The sequence below is a fragment of the Rhinopithecus bieti genome, unplaced genomic scaffold (genome assembly GCF_001698545.2).
Source record: "Rhinopithecus bieti isolate Rb0 unplaced genomic scaffold, ASM169854v2 scaffold_38981, whole genome shotgun sequence".
NCBI classification, from domain to species: Eukaryota; Metazoa; Chordata; class Mammalia; order Primates; family Cercopithecidae; genus Rhinopithecus; species Rhinopithecus bieti.
Window position 1 is genome coordinate 4,101,677 of NW_016819573.1, and position 15,433 is coordinate 4,117,109.

Genomic DNA, 15,433 nt, shown 5'->3' on the forward strand with positions numbered 1-15,433 from the left:
TGTTAGTTTCACTCTCCCCTTCCTTCTCCCAACTCAGATTCCCAGTTGGGGCTCTACTTCGTGGGTCTCCTATACTTCCCCATTAGGGTTCTGAAACTCCATGAGCCAGAGAACCCCAGGGACTAAAGGTTAAGCCTCCTGGACTGCAGATAATGAGTCTGAGGATACCAGAGCCCCTCGGAGCTTGCCATTGCCAAAGGATCACAAAAACTCTACAGGGGTTGGAGATCCTACTCCGTGTCCCAGAGGCCAACCCTGAGTTATAGACAGGACTCCAAGGAGCCTGGGAGGGGTTGGGGGTGACCTAGGTGGGCTCCACTCTTCCAACAATACAGAAAAGGAAAGGTTCTAGAGCCACCTCCCAGTCGGGGATCTCCAGGATGCAGCTGAAGCTGCTGTGCTAGAGTGATGACCCAAACCCCTCCAACACCAATTCGAGGAGCCACTAAAATTCAGACTCGGCCACACAGTGCCCATCTGAGGAGCTGAGGAATCCATGCCTGAGCGCCAGTGCACCTCAAGGCATACTACCCTCAAAAACACAAGTCCACACAGAAGGGCTTCCTGCCTGGGGGATATTGCACCCCAAGATCTAGTGCTGGGTTGTACCTGCTTCCATTAGCTTTGGGGTGAGAGAGACAGGTCCCATTCAGAGAAGGCATCTGGCTCTGGGCAGCTCCACCTGCTCCCAGAGAGATGCGCTGGGTAGGAGAAAGGAGACTTGCACCCCAGGCAGGAGGGCAAGGGCCCCGGGTCAGCTGGGCCAGAGTGCCAAAAAGACCCAGCTTCCTCATCAAGGTGGCAGCTCCTGGCTTCCTAGTCTCCATCAATCACTATATCAGAGCAGACAGACCAGCAAGTCAGTTCTGGTGGCCAAGCCTGAAAGCACTGAAAAAGTGGCGTGTGCCCCATATCCAGGGACTCAAGGCTGTTTGGACCTGCGCCCTCTCAGCTCACAAACCAGCTCTCTTGACCGAGGTCTGTACCTAGGGTGGGAAGCAGAAAACACATTTGAGGCTCAGGTACACACACACTCACACACTCAAGGAAGGGATTTACTAGGGCTTGGTTTGCTACTCCATTGGCCACGGGGTAAGAGTAACCCAAAGTTGATGTGACTCTTGAGGAAGCAAGAGAAGAAAGTCAAAATCATGAGAACGCAGAGTCCTCTAAATAAACATCATTTCCATGGTTTTAATAAGCAAAATAGGAAACCATTTTAATAACCAAAAAACAGAAACCAGTCTGAATAAAACTACAATAGACTAGGTTTTAATATTTTCATATCATAAGCAGGGTTTGAAATTGATCCCTTATTTTACATGAAATAAAAACAATTTCTGTTGCGGCAGGTTTGATTTCAACACAGTTGAATCTGTAAAAACCAAAGCTCGTTTCTGATGCAGGACAAATATCCACAATATTTAAAACTGCAAGCACCATGCGGTTCATACAATCTTGTTATTACTGTTAATTTATCAACTAATACAAACTCAAAAATGCATCCGGCCAGCAGCGCCAGCAATTTCAAATGGGAACTTAAAATACACTTTTATTTTGGTATTTTGTCAGTGCAACTTAAATCCTTTTACTGACCTGCAGGAAAAAAAAAAAGTAATAATAAAGAAAACACCCATGTCTTCCCTATAACTACTATACAACTGAAGAATTTAAGGGGAGGGGAGACACCACCAAGAACTCTTCCTACTATTTCAAAAGCAGGGAAAGAAACACAATGCACTGGTCTAAAGAACGCACTTGAAAGTTGCAAAATTACTTGCCAATGTTTGGGTTTCTGGTACATTCTGAGCGTGGCAGTTGGTTCAGTGCAATGTCTGCTTACCAGTGCGCTGCCAGGGTCAGGGATGGCTAAGCCTCTCACCCTAAGAGCGCTGTGGCTCCTACAATTAGCGCAGGCCCAGAGGGTTCAGAAGGGACCTCAGGGTGATTCTGGTTACAATAAAAAGCAGAGGGGACGATCTGTTTTCCTTTCCTTTCCTTTCTTATTAAGGGTGTCATTTTGACCATAAAGACAAGGCTAGAGTCCAGTACACTCCTTTGAGGTGCGGAACTTGGCAGCTTCCCTGCCCTGCCCTGCACTTGTACTTGGGAGCTGGGACCTCTCGGTTCTCTCTCTCAACATCAGCAAGGTTGAAAACTAAAGCGGGAGAGAAAAAAGAGGACCGAATGGGGATAAGGGAAGGAAAGAAAACACGCAACTTCCAAGTGTGCCCCAAGACAAAGTTGTTTTCTGATGCAAAATGCCTGGAACTTTTCTTTCTTTTTTTTTTCTTTTAACTTACAAACAAAAATACCATAATCATAAACCCAAACAAAGACCCTCAGCTTGCTGCCATATTCTCTATGCGGTTTGGCGGGGCGGGTATTTACAAGCCTACAGCTGGGACTGAAACCCCGCACGCAGCCGCCGGAGTTTCCAAACTGCGATCCCTTCTCACCCAAAGAAACAAGGGGAGTATGATCCATGATCAACAACATGCTAAAGTTAAACAAGAAAATGGTACAAAATAGAAATTATTACCATACATGTCCAGCATGCAGGATTAATATTTTTAATGCAGATTTTTGTATTTTTCTATATAATCGAGCAGGCAATAAAACTGATGAGATTTGGGCGCCGAACGTCCTAACTGAGGCCCGTGTCTCAGGGCTGAGAGCCAGTGTTCTCCGAACTCTGACAGACAGGTCCGTCTGTCCTTCCTTCTTTCGCTCAGCCTCGCCTCTCGCCTGCCGGGACGCCAGAGTCCCTCTCCTCTCCTCGTTGCTCTCTTCCTGGCGCGGACTACGCTCCGGGCCGCAAAGCAGCGGTCCCGACTTAACGCGCAAAGTTCAGAAAGCCAGGAATCTCCAGATGGCCTTGGTGACTTCACGGGACTATGCCTCGCCGCCCTCCAGCCTGAAGAGAAGTTACTCCGGGACCTCCCGCCCTCTCGTCTCTCTCTCTCCGGCTCTGCTCGAGTCTAGGAGGCGGCGCTGGCGTGCGCTACTCTCGCCTTAGCCAAGGCCCCCTGCCCGCCCGCGCGCCCGCCCGTCGCCCGCGGCCCGCGCGCCCTTCCTCCCTCTCGCTCAAGTCAAACAGGTCAAGGTTGGGGCCGCGGCAGGGACAGGGTCCAGGGTAGTCTGGGACTGGGGACATGGGACAGGGAGTCCGGGCCGGGGCAAGGGCGGGGGCCGGGACCGGCCACGACTCACAGAAAGAACTCGGGAGAGGAGGGGCTGTCGCTGGTGGAGCCCGCCTCCCTGAAGCCGGAGTTGGCGAGTTTCTCGCACTTGACCTTGTAGGCGTCTCTCTCGCGGGCCAGCCGGGACACCTCCTGCTTAAGCTGCTCCACCTGCTGAATGAGCTGCGTCTTCTCATTCTCCAGGTGGTGCTTCTGCTGGACGCGTTTATACCTGCAAGACTGGGCGTAGCCCCGGTTCTTCAGGGTCCGCCGCTTCTGCTTCAGGCGGATCACCTCGTCCTTGGTGAAGCCCCGCAGGTGGCGGTTCAGCTCGCGCACGGACATGGACACGAGCTGATCGTCGGAGAAGCGGTCCTCCACGCTGCCGTTACCGCCCGCCGCCGTCGCCGAGGCCGTCGCGTGCGGCCCGGGCCCGGGGTGGCTAGTGGGCAGCTGTTGCGCCGGGCTAGCGGCGCTGGACGGCGATGGTGACGCTTGGTGATGATGGTGATGATGCGGGTGAGCGTGCGGGCCCAGTTCGTCGTGGGCCACGCCAGCGCCCGGGTACGCGTGGTGCGGGTGAGGGTGGTGGTGATGGTGGTGGTGGTGAGCGCCGCGAAAGCTGTCGAAGCTTTGCAGCGGCTGTGGCACTGGGTGCGAGCCGATGAGCGCTTCCACCGCGTCCTCGGGCGTCAGGTTGAGCGCCTCGGGGTTCATCTGCTGGTAGTTGCTCGCCATCCAGTACAGATCCTCGAGGTGTGTCTTCTGTTCGGTCGGGCTGAAGCTGGGCGACGAGGGCACGGAGCTACACGGAGTGCTGAGCGGTGTGGAGGACACCGAGCCGGCTGGCTGCAGGCGCGTGCAGGGCCTGCCCGGACGCTCCGCGCGCCCCAGGGGCTCCTTCTTCACGTCGAACTTGAGCAGGTCGAAGTCGTTGACATACTCCATGGCCAGCGGGCTGGTGGGCAGCTCTGGCCCCATGCTCAGCTCCGCGGCCATCGCTGACGCGAGGCGCAGCTGCCGCTGCAGCCCGGGAAACTTTGCGGCCGGCCGGAGCGCGCCGAGCCAAGCGCGGGGGCGAAGAGCGGCGAGCCGGGGAGGCGGGGAGCGAGGGCACAGCGGGCCGGGGCCGCCGGCCAAGCCTTTGTCTGGGGACGCGGCGGCGCGCCGGAGAGTCCCGAGGCTGCCTGCACCGCCCCAGAGCTCTGGGCTGTGCCCGCGCCGGGAACGGGCCGGGTAGAGTCGGGCGGGGTGGAGAGGCAAGCGGAGCGCGCGGTGGGGCTGAGAGGAGGCGTGGGGCGAGTGCCCGTTGCTCGCTCTCTAGCTCTCTTGCTCTTACGCTCTCTCGCTCGCAGCCGCTCGCAGCTCGGCGGTGCAGCTGTGCTGGATCCGGCGGCGCCGCAGCCTTTTATCGCCTCCCTGATGTCACAGGGGTGCGGGGCCCGGGCGGCCCGGTGCGCGGGCCAATGGCTGCACGGCCTCAGCGGCCCAGCGGCGCAGGGCGGGGCGCGCCTGACAGCTCCCCGCCCCCCGCGTCAGCTGACTGGCGGCCGGAGCAGCCGGGGAGCCGCGGAGGCCTGGCGGAGCGCTGGAAAGGAGTGGGACGGCCACCCTGGGCCCACCCCTCTACCCTGCAGGTCCCGGCCCCCGCNGTCGGGCGGGGTGGAGAGGCAAGCGGAGCGCGCGGTGGGGCTGAGAGGAGGCGTGGGGCGAGTGCCCGTTGCTCGCTCTCTAGCTCTCTTGCTCTTACGCTCTCTCGCTCGCAGCCGCTCGCAGCTCGGCGGTGCAGCTGTGCTGGATCCGGCGGCGCCGCAGCCTTTTATCGCCTCCCTGATGTCACAGGGGTGCGGGGGCCCGGGCGGCCCGGTGCGCGGGCCAATGGCTGCACGGCCTCAGCGGCCCAGCGGCGCAGGGCGGGGCGCGCCTGACAGCTCCCCCGCCCCCCGCGTCAGCTGACTGGCGGCCGGAGCAGCCGGGGAGCCGCGGAGGCCTGGCGGAGCGCTGGAAAGGAGTGGGACGGCCACCCTGGGCCCACCCCTCTACCCTGCAGGTCCCGGCCCCCGCACGCTCGCCCGGAGTGCGCGCCCCACCTCTAGGGCAAGCCGCCGCTTTCCCCTCCTCGCGCGCTCTCCTCCCTCAGTTCCCTTTGCACCCCACCCCCATCCCATGTCACCCCCAAGGAGGCTCAGAATGAGTGCCGGGACAACGCCTCCTGGGCCCTTTGTTCCCAAGCGGCCCCCGCCCAGTGGGCGACGCTCTGTGTGTCCTCGCGGCTTCAGGCCGTGTATGCCGTGCGTTCCTGTTTCTGGAGATCTGCGCGTATTTGTGTGTTGGCGAGGGCGGGCTCGAGGCTCCGAGAGTTGTGTTCAGACCCAACTCTTAACCTCAGGGGACCTTTCTCAGGCCAAGCGAGGGCCGTGCCCCTCCTGACGGGTGCAGTGGCAGAGCCCTGAGATTCGACTCCATTGGCCCCGCCGCTCCCCGCTCTCACCTCACCCCACAATGTTCACAGTGAAGGCGACGGGAAAAGAAGCAGCCCAAAGGCTCTGAATTCCTTTCCCCCGCCACACGCACGGAATCCTGAGCGCCCGGAGCCTCGGGGCCGAGGCCGGCCCGGGACGGTGCTCGGAATGGCTCTCCACTGCTGGGGAGCCGGCCCTGTTTTTGTTTGAACGTTCTGTAACGATTAAGCAGATCCCGGCGTCAGCCCGCCGCGGAGAGGCTCAAACAGGCATAAAGTGCGACCCCAAGTGGCCACTGTGCGCAAAGGCGTCGCGACCGCCCGGCCCACTGCGGGAAGGCTTGGACGGCGCCTCGGACCCAGCCAGGTCTCCCCTACCTGGCCCAACCCAAGCCAGCCCGGAACGCATACTGTGTGTGCAGCGGCGCCCGGGACAGGTTCCCTTCGAGCCACGTACGGGTCCTCGGGTCCCGTCTTCGTACTCAGCCGCGAGCCTAGAGCAGCGAGCTCCGCGCTGGTCGCCCCTGTTGAAATTCCGTGCCCCAGCGTTCGGGGGTGCCCGTCGGCTGCTCCCCGCGCCAGAAGGTCCCGGGCGGAGTAGGGCCGGTAGCCAAAAGTGGAAACGCCACAGTGAAACAGCCCAGGGCTACCGGGTGAGAAACCTCCCCGGAGGGCAGACGGGGAGACCGAAGCGCACCGCACTAGGCATCCAAACCAGGCTTGGGAGCCGCGAACCCTCCCTATCCAGATCCAGGATGGCTAGAGTTAACGGGTTCTTCCTGAGACCTCGGCTCAGGCGCCAAAACCGGATAGATCGCGAATTCGCTGGACACGGAGACCCGACCCGCCTCCCGCGTAGCCTTCTGCTCTCCAGCTTTGGGCGCGCGCAGCTAGAGGCAGGAGAGGCGCGCACTGGGTGAGTGAGTCCCGGTCGCTGTCTGCGCTGGACCAGCCCGACTGACCCCTCGCGTAGGGGTCGCGTGAGCCACACCAGTGCAGACGCGCCTAGATGATTTTTAAATGTTAGAAGGTAAAATATTTGCCTCCCATTAATCTGAAAACTCTATTCTCTTGCGCCCTCGGAGAGGCTGGGGAACGGCATGGTATTGGGTCGCCTATTTTTAATAAAATGAGTGTATTTTAACTAAAACTTGAACTCAGTCTTGTGGGGTGGCAACTTAAATGCTGGAAGAGCGCGTCTACAACCCTCTTCGAGAAGCGTGCTCTCCGCAGAAATGAGTCGGCCGCCTCGAGAGAGAGCCTGGGCGGTGCCGCTGCGCAGCCCCTGCCAGAAGCTGGGGGTTGGGGACTCGCACCTTGTAAATGTCCTCATCTTGTTTGAACGCGGTGTGAGCACACTCGGACCATGGCTCAGTGGAGAACGTTTCCAAACCACTCGGGATCGGGTGTCTCGGATCTGTGCAGACTATGTATGGCTCCGGACTCAGGTGGCCAGGGCGGGACAAGCACGCCGGACTCTCATGGTCCGGACTGGACTAGAGCTGGTAGCACCCTCCCTCGGGGTCCTAAGAGATCTGTGACTCCCAGAGTGTTTCTGCCACTGTGGACTTCTGTGCGGGCACCAAGGCGAACAGGCCAAGCTGTGACCCACTCCACCCCCGCCCGTACGTCCGTCGACTCTGCCTGACACTCGCTGTCGAGGACTTGCGTGGCCCATTGAGGCCCTGGGGATTCCTGAGGCCCCAGGTCTGCGGTTCCGAAGCTCCTGTTCTCCTGTGCGCGGCCTGCCTCCGTCTCAGGGTCTCTTGGACTCGGGCTTTGTCTGGGCAAGCGCGCTCCTCTTTGTCCCTGTGTCTCTGTCTCTGTTGTGGTCACTCCCTTCGCCTGGGCTTTGACTGAGGTATCTCTGTCCATCCCCAGGCTCACTTCCCCACCCAAATCCGTTTCTCTGCCCCTCTCCCAGCTTAGCCACTCCCTCCTCTGCACGCCCGACAACCTACCCCACCAAAAAATGTTGGAAACAGCCCTACCCCTGCCAGGCTGTGGGTGAATGACGGAGACATGCAGGTGGCCGAGGAGTTAAGGCCGCTGCTGCGAAGCTGACCCCACTTCGTGGCCCGGCCTCCCCCACCGCGGTTACTGCTGCACTGATCAGCAGGGTCTTGGAGCCCCAGGCCCTATGGCCTCCAAATCCCGACTGCCGTTGCGAGATGCCGCTTCTCATCTCTGGGGTCTCTGGATCAGCGTTCCGGGCTCCCCGTCGTGGGTACACAGCAGTACCCGGAGTCTTCACCCTATCCCTAAAACGTAGGCAGGGTCGAGGTGAGGAGGGTGGGGGGTTACTACTGTATACCCATTGACTGGGAGGGAGTCCGACACGCTGCAAAAAAAAAAGAAAAGGGATGGTGGAAGAAGTGAAGAGTCGAGGAGAAGTAAAGGGAGGCTAGGAGCCACGCAAGCGGTGCGCGGAGTCCCAAGGCACACTGAAGGAAAGTCGGGGATTTTGTGGCAGCCACAGCCCCTCTAGTGAACAGCTTGTTGTCACTAGCTGCCAAAACTCCCATTTAAGGTGCTTACCCAAGAGTGACCTCCTGTCTACCTACCCCAGATTGGGCCAGAGGCTATGCCTCTGGGACGCACCGCCTCGGAATTCTTTAGTTACAAATGGTAATGGAGAAAGCTCTGCAGGGTCCGAGCCGCCGCAGAGCCTTGGAGCATTCGGGGTAGGAGTAGGGGAAGAGGTTAATCCCTAAGGGAGCGTGGAGCCCACAGTCAGTCGCCAGGTGTGAGGTTCGCCGCGCTGCCCTCGCTGGCCCGCACTCAGCCAAGGAAATAACTCCAGAGAGGCCCGGCGGCGTGCCCTCCCGTGCGCCTGCAAACCAGAGCGGCACTCCTGGCATCCGCATTCAGCCCGAAGGTGCGCCGTTCACCTTCGGCGTTATTTCCCTGAGGGTTGCAGGGGGTTGGTGAGCGAGAAGGCGTCTCTGTGCACCTGTGCACGCATGGGTGTTGTTGGAGACGTGCGGGAGGGGTGCGTTCGTGCGTGTGATGTTTGCGCGCGCGTGTGTGTTGGTGGAGAGGCGCAGCAGCATGCGGGATGAGGGAGCGGGAAACTTCCAGCTTCAAAGCTCGGTAGGCTCCGGATCGTACTATGCGGAGTCGCTAAGCAGAGGCCAGTGGTCTCAAGGGCCTCAGAGGCAAGTTCTGCCAGGGAGGGTCCCGAATCAGGGAACCCCCACCTCGCGCCCGCCTCAGGAGCCTGACTTCTGCCTTTGCATCACCCAGATGTAGTGTCACCTGTCTTTTCCAAGGAGCCCTCAGGTCTCTGCTACCTTTTGTGAGGCTCAGTGGAAAAGTATTCTGTTGCTCCCATTCCGTGGGATCCGCCCAAAGTCTATGGGACCCAAAAAGAGACAGGAGGGTTTTCTGGGGATTTTGTTTTGTTCTTCCTTTTCCTCTTCCCAAAGGCAGCTGTCACTTCCACTTTCCCTTGCCCCATACAACCGCTGTCAGATTCCAACCCAGTGCTTCTAAAAAGGTATTCTTGGGTTTCTGGGTCCTGGTAGTCTTTAGGCAACCAAAAGATTCAGAGGGTCCCAGTAGGGAGCCAGAGTTACACTGACTGTGAAGATTCTGGCTGTCTCCCCTGGGGACCAGGGACTACTCCCCAATACATGCACAAATGTGCACGCGAGCACACACACACACACACACTTAGGGGTAGGAAAGTGTTATTAAAACTATTTCACCGTTTTTTTTTTTTTACTGTGTTTTAATGTGACCAATAAATAATTTTAAATTACATATATGGCTCACATTCTATTTCTGTTGGACAAGGCTGCATTAGATAACCACTAGGCAGTATTGCCTCCAACACAGATAGGATATTTGATAATAGTCACTCTCATTTGTATAGGGAGTTGCAAAGCCTTTTCTCATTTACCTTTTTGTTTCGTTGTTGTTGTTTGTTTGCTTTGTTTTATTTTTTGAGACGGAGTCTCGCTCTGTTGCCCAGGCTGGAGCCTGGAGTACAGTGGCGTAATCTCGGCTCACTGCAACCTCCACCTCCTGGGTTCAATCGATTCTCCTGCCCCAGCCTCCCAAGTAGCTGAGATTACAGGCGCCCACCACCACATTCAGCTAATTTTTGTATTTTTAGTAGAGACAGGGTTTCACCATGTTGGCCAGGCTGGTCTCCAACTCCTGACCTCAGATGATCCGCCCACGTCAGCCTCCATCATTCACCTTTTCACTCAACTCTCACAACTCTGTGAAGTAGCAACTATTATTATCCCTATATTAGAGAGATAGGTAGGCAGGGAGATAAGTGGGTGGATGCAGATATATCACAGTGTCTGAAGAGCATTTTGCATGTCAACTCATTCAGTCCTCACAACTGCCCTATGAGATGAGTAGGATTATCTCCATCTCAAAGAATGAGGCTCGAGAGGTTAAATGATTTATTTAGTTTCACAGCAGTGATGAGCTAGAACTTCTGGTTCCAAGTCCAGTGCTCTGAATACTATGAAGTGTGTGGTCTCTGTGTCAACTGAGTAGCATCCTGGGGATTCTGGTGTCAGTACAGTGCTTCTCTACCTGTTCTCTGGGTAAAGATTTTCAGCTGCCCACAGGATTAGTGACTCTGTTCACGTCATGGCTGAACCTTTACCAAGTGCCAAGTCCCTGCCAATAATTCGATTATGAGGGCAGTGTTTAATGTGCCTTCTTGTCGGTGGCAGTCAAACTTCTCTTTCCCTTTTCTCTTCCCTGACTGTGTGGGGCTGGAGAGAAACCAAAGCAGGGTTACTGGCCAGAGAAGAACAATTTTGCAGAGTCCTCTCACCCTGTCCTTTACCCTTGGCCTCAGCCTGGCCTCTGATCCTTGGTCCTGCCTCTGGTCTGAGTTTGACCTTCAGTCCCTATTCATACATCCCTAAATATCAAAGGAAAGAGACAGAGAGAAAGAGAGGGGAGAGATGATTCAGTGCTGATAAGAATCTCACTGCTACTCAAAGCCACTGTCCAGTGAATGATAACCAGGACAATTCCCTTCCCACTACACCTCCCTCACCCATGACCCCAGAGCCAGTGTCAGGAATTCTAAAACCTCATTATTGCTCCCCAGGGCTGAGGCCCTCACCTCCCATAGTCCAACTATTGCCTCTCCTCTATCCTTTCACAAGAGAGATCTACCAGATCTCTCTGGTTCTTCATCTAATACGTTAACCTTCATCCAAGCCATCCTTATCTTTTCCTTAGAGGATTGCAGAGGCTTTGGCTGTAGACCTTCTGCTTCTCCACAGGGCAGTAGAGATCGTTTTTAAATGAATCTGATCATTCCCTCTCTCGCACCCCCTGGCTTAAATACAAATCACTTTAACACTTGGAAAAAGAACCAAATTCCTTGGCATAGCCTTCAGGCCATGGATGGTCTACCCTTGTTACCCTCTCCCACCTCATCTTGCTGCATCCCCCATCACAATGCTCCAGGCACACTGATTTATTTAAGTTCTTCCACAGCCCAAGCTGTGTTCTGCCACAGGACCTTTGCACATTCCATTCCCCTGCATACAATGAGTCAATCGCTTGTTTCTGAAGAACTTAGAAGACGTGTTCTATGGATCTTCCCAGGCCTTGCAGGGACTTGGGTGTACCTAGGCATGTGAGTGGGGTGAAAAGCCTATTAGCAAGGACAAGGTCCTGGTCATTCTAGGGAAATCCCACACACTGGAGTCATAGGGCAAAGCTTGTACCTCCATTCCATCTTTCTTCAACCTGGATCAGGGTAGACCTCAGGTTTGGGAGAGGCTTTAGGAAATAACACAAGGACGTTCAAGGAAATGATATGGTCAGCTAGTCCAACTGTTTTACACTTGAGAAAATGGGTTACAAATACAAATTTGTGAGCCACAGTCTGATTTTATAGGTCTGAGTGGAGCCCAAGAATTTGCATTTTAATAAGTTCCCTGGGTGATTCCGAAGCTCAGAGTCCAAGAAACACACTCTGAGAAACTAGATGGAATTTGATCATGAGCTCCCAGAGGAAGTCTTCAGGAGGCAGAGTTGTCTCTTTGTCCTCAGTAGCCAGTGCAGTGCCCATACCAGGAGGAACTCAATTACAAGTATGGAATAAATGAATGAATAAATGAAATTAACAACAAGGCAAAGGCCGATCTTCCTTACAGTGTGAGGTCTCTGAATTGTCAGGCCTTTTCTGCACACCCTCCAGCCCCCTCCTCTCCCTTAGTTAACAGTCATTCCTGAACCAATCCTTCTTTCTTCCTCCTGAGGCCAAGGACCAACTCAGGAAATTTGCATGATTTGAGTTATCCTACCCCACAGGCCTCCCTGCTTTCACTTTCTTCCTCCTTTGTCTGGATGCTCTTTAAGGGCCCCGAATTCCAGCTTCTACTACATGCTCATCACCGCATGGAGAGCAAACTTCTCAGGTACAGGGGAAGTAGATGGCACCCTCCCACTGCCCTGGGACCTGCTGCCTGGGAGTGGTGGAGGAAATAATGCTGATTGGCTGTGTCACCCAGACTCCATTCAGCCAGGAGCTGCTGTGGTCATTCAATCTCTTTTTAAAACAAATCACAGAAGATCACATTCTCATTGTGAAAAAATGCAGCAATGTAATTTTAACATCTATATCTAGAGCTACAGTTTGCCTTTGATTTTTACTCAGCAAATGCTCTGTCAATACATGGAGATCTACTTCTTTTTAACTAATGCATGGCATTCTGTCCAGTGGATGCCCTATAGTTTTTTTATCTAGGCCATATTGATGGACACTTAAGCTATTTCTAATCTTTCACTATTGCAAACAATGCTGCAGCTCAGCTTTTTACAGGTGCCTTTCTGCACATGGGCAAACATTCCTCTAGAAAGCAAGAAATAAAATTGCTGGGTTGAAAGATGTGTGCATTTTCAGTGTTAATAATGTCAAATTAGCCTCTAACAAGATGGTACCTATCTCATTTACAATCAGATATGGAAAACCTGTTTCCCCATAGCCACACCAACAATGAATTTCATCTTTTACAATGAATTTCAATTTTACAACCACTGCTGGGAGATGAGGGTTCAAGGATGAACATGGCTTCTTTCCTCCCCTCCAGGACATTGCAAACCTTGCCATTGTGACATGAAAGGTGTTGTGATAGCAGTATATCCACAGTGCTGCTGGATCCCAAGTAAATGATCCCTGGTTCTATTGGAAGAAATGGGGAGGGTGGCAGAAAATGCTGCAGAGAAAAGGTAACACTTGGTTAAGGCTTTGACGGCTGAGCAGAAATTTGCCAAACGCAGAAATGTAGGAATAGCTGGTAGTAGGACTAGTCCAAGCAAAGGCAGGGAGCAAAGGCTCTGCCTCGTGCACTTGGGGAGCTATTTCAGGGAGGCTGGAGACAGAGATGAAGGCTTCTGCAGGAGCCAACACTCGAAGGACCTTGAATGCCATGTCAAAGGGTCAGTATTCTGTCCTGAGGGCTAGAAGGTCATCTCCACATGGGAAGGCATCTTTTTTGGTGGACTGTCAGGCACATAGTAGGTGCTCAGTAAACATGTACGGAAATAAAAAGGAGAATCTCAAAGGTATTTAAGCAACATGCTTAATTATCTTTAATCCCTCATGGAGACAAGGTGCATTCCATGCCAGGGACTGAGATCCAGGCTTCATTCTGGACACTGGACAGGTGGCACAGACACACTCAGCTCAGGAATTCTTTCCTGGGTTGCAGCCCCCCTCCCGGCCCTGTGCCAGGTCCCTTTCACCTCTGCCCGTTAGAGATTGCTTTTGGTTGCTGTGTTGACAACCCCTGTTTCTGTGTTTGGAGCGGCTGTTCAGTGCCATTTCCTGATTTAATATCAGCGCCAGCATACAGCAAGGATGCACAGTTAGCAGTTTTTGCTCCAAGTATTTTTCAAGTTCCCTTTTGATGTAAGGGTTGGGTTTGCAGCTTCCCTGATCTCACAGAGCAGGGAGGGAGAGACTGGGGGAAGGAACTGGGAGCCAGAGGTGGGAGAAGAGGACCCTGAGAAGATTCATCTAGTCCAGCTGAGCTGAGAGATTCCAGGCTTCTTCTGCAAGGGGATGGCAGAGGGATCAGCAAAGACAGGGCAGACTGAAGGGTTTCCTGGAAGGTGTGGCCTCTGAAGCAAGGCTGCTGTTACCCTTCTGTGTGGGCATAAAGATGTACCCATGTCTGTCAATATATGTCTCTGTCACAAAAACAAAGTGCTAAAAAGGTTAAATAACCTAACATGATGCAATTCAACGCACCAGGAAATGAAAACAAAATTGGTCCAAAGCAAAACTTAAGGTTGGTACAGGTCCCAGTAGTGCTCAGTTTTTCAGGGTTTGGGGTTGTTTTTGTTTGTTTTCGACTGAGCATCTACTATGCCCAAGGACTTCTTCAGGGCTGAGTGCTCATCCTCTTCTGATGGAAACAGATCTTTTTCACTACATTATGGCTAATGCAACAATGAGAACATGCTCGGGAGCTGTGCACACACAGGAACACACACCCACATTCGAGGACAAGACACAAAAAGAGACTGGGCACTTCTTCACCAGAGTCCTTGAAGGCCTGCACTCCCCACAACCCCACCTATAGACACCTCTGTGACCTGCTGCTGGGGCTCCATTCTACCTCTGCTACCACCCACCTGTTGGACTCTTCTCCAAGACCTTCTGTGTCATTTGGGGTCTTCTGAGAAGGAGAAGCCAAAACAGGATTCTATGTGTAAGAGGTTGATTAGGGGACACACCTGTGAAGTATAAACGAAGAGAGGGCAAGAGAAGACAGGGAGAGCCTTCAGACTGACCATGATGTTGGTCTCACCCCTGTGAAAGGAGAGGAGGAAGGAAGGAGGATGTGGAAGGAAGAGTCTTAGACTGCAGCACTGCTCTAGGAAAGTTGCACTTTCCTAGGATCATGCCACCCAGTCATGGCAGACTTCCCCAGGTAATGAAATTAGCCCAGCAAACATTTTATTGTGTGTTTTCCACATGTGAGGGACTGTATTATATTTAGCTTGCGTCATCTCACTTAGTCCTTCACAATAACCTTAACAGACAGGTACTATTTTCATTATTACCCCATTTTGTAGGCTGAGGCTTAAATAAATTAAGTCCCTTGCCAGAGGCCACAGGTTACAAGTGACAGAGGAAAGATTCAAAGGCTACTTGACTCTAACTATTGCTCTGGACTACTGTGGCCAGGAGGAGGCTTGGAAAGGATAAGTGGGAGGCTCATTTCCCTCTTTGCACCCATCTCTCCTGCTTATGGGCCTTGGGATGTGTTTCAGCACAACCCCCAAGAAGGCTTTTCTGGTCTCATCAGGGCTGATGCCAGCTCATTCCAGGCTGGTCTGCCAGTCAGGCCCAAGCAGATGGCCCAGAATGCTCACCTGAAATAGGGACTCTCCAGCAGTCACACATGTACTTTTTTCTTGGGCATTACCTCCTCCAGGAAGCCCTCCTGCTGGCTGGCCCATGTTTCCATAGCACCTTATATAGACACTTTGCCCAGAGCCTATGTTACATCTGTGTCCACCACCAAACTCAGCCTCTCTAGGACCAAAACCAGGTCTGAGTCATGTCAGCACCCAGCACAGGAGGGCACAGAACTGGAGAGACAGCAACACAGGCACCTGGTGCTTGGACAAAGGAACGTGTCCCAGGGGCATCAAGAAGACACCCTTAAAGAGCATGGGTCGTTGTCATGAAAGCCATTGCTTTAGCCTTCAGATGTGCAGCCTGCACTCCCTGGCCTGGCTGCCAGGGGCCTCACCAACCCCCAGGCAGTGTTAACAATTGAGCTTC

At 54.1% G+C, this 15,433-nt stretch overlaps 1 protein-coding gene across 1 annotated transcript; it reads right to left on the reverse strand.

Moving 5' to 3' along the window:
* Nucleotides 1–1,192: 1,192 nt before the first annotated feature.
* On the reverse strand, nt 1,193–4,579 carry MAFB (MAF bZIP transcription factor B). The gene has a single exon (XM_017859120.1). It carries the CDS (start codon nt 4,179–4,181, stop codon nt 3,210–3,212), a length of 972 nt encoding a protein of 323 aa, XP_017714609.1. The 5' UTR covers nt 4,182–4,579; the 3' UTR covers nt 1,193–3,209.
* Nucleotides 4,580–15,433: the final 10,854 nt, after the last annotated feature.

Coding starts and splice junctions, on each gene's coding strand:
- MAFB (XM_017859120.1), bottom strand. CDS start 4,181: ATGGCCGCGGAGCTGAGCATGGGGCCAGAGCTGCCCACCAGCCCGCTG.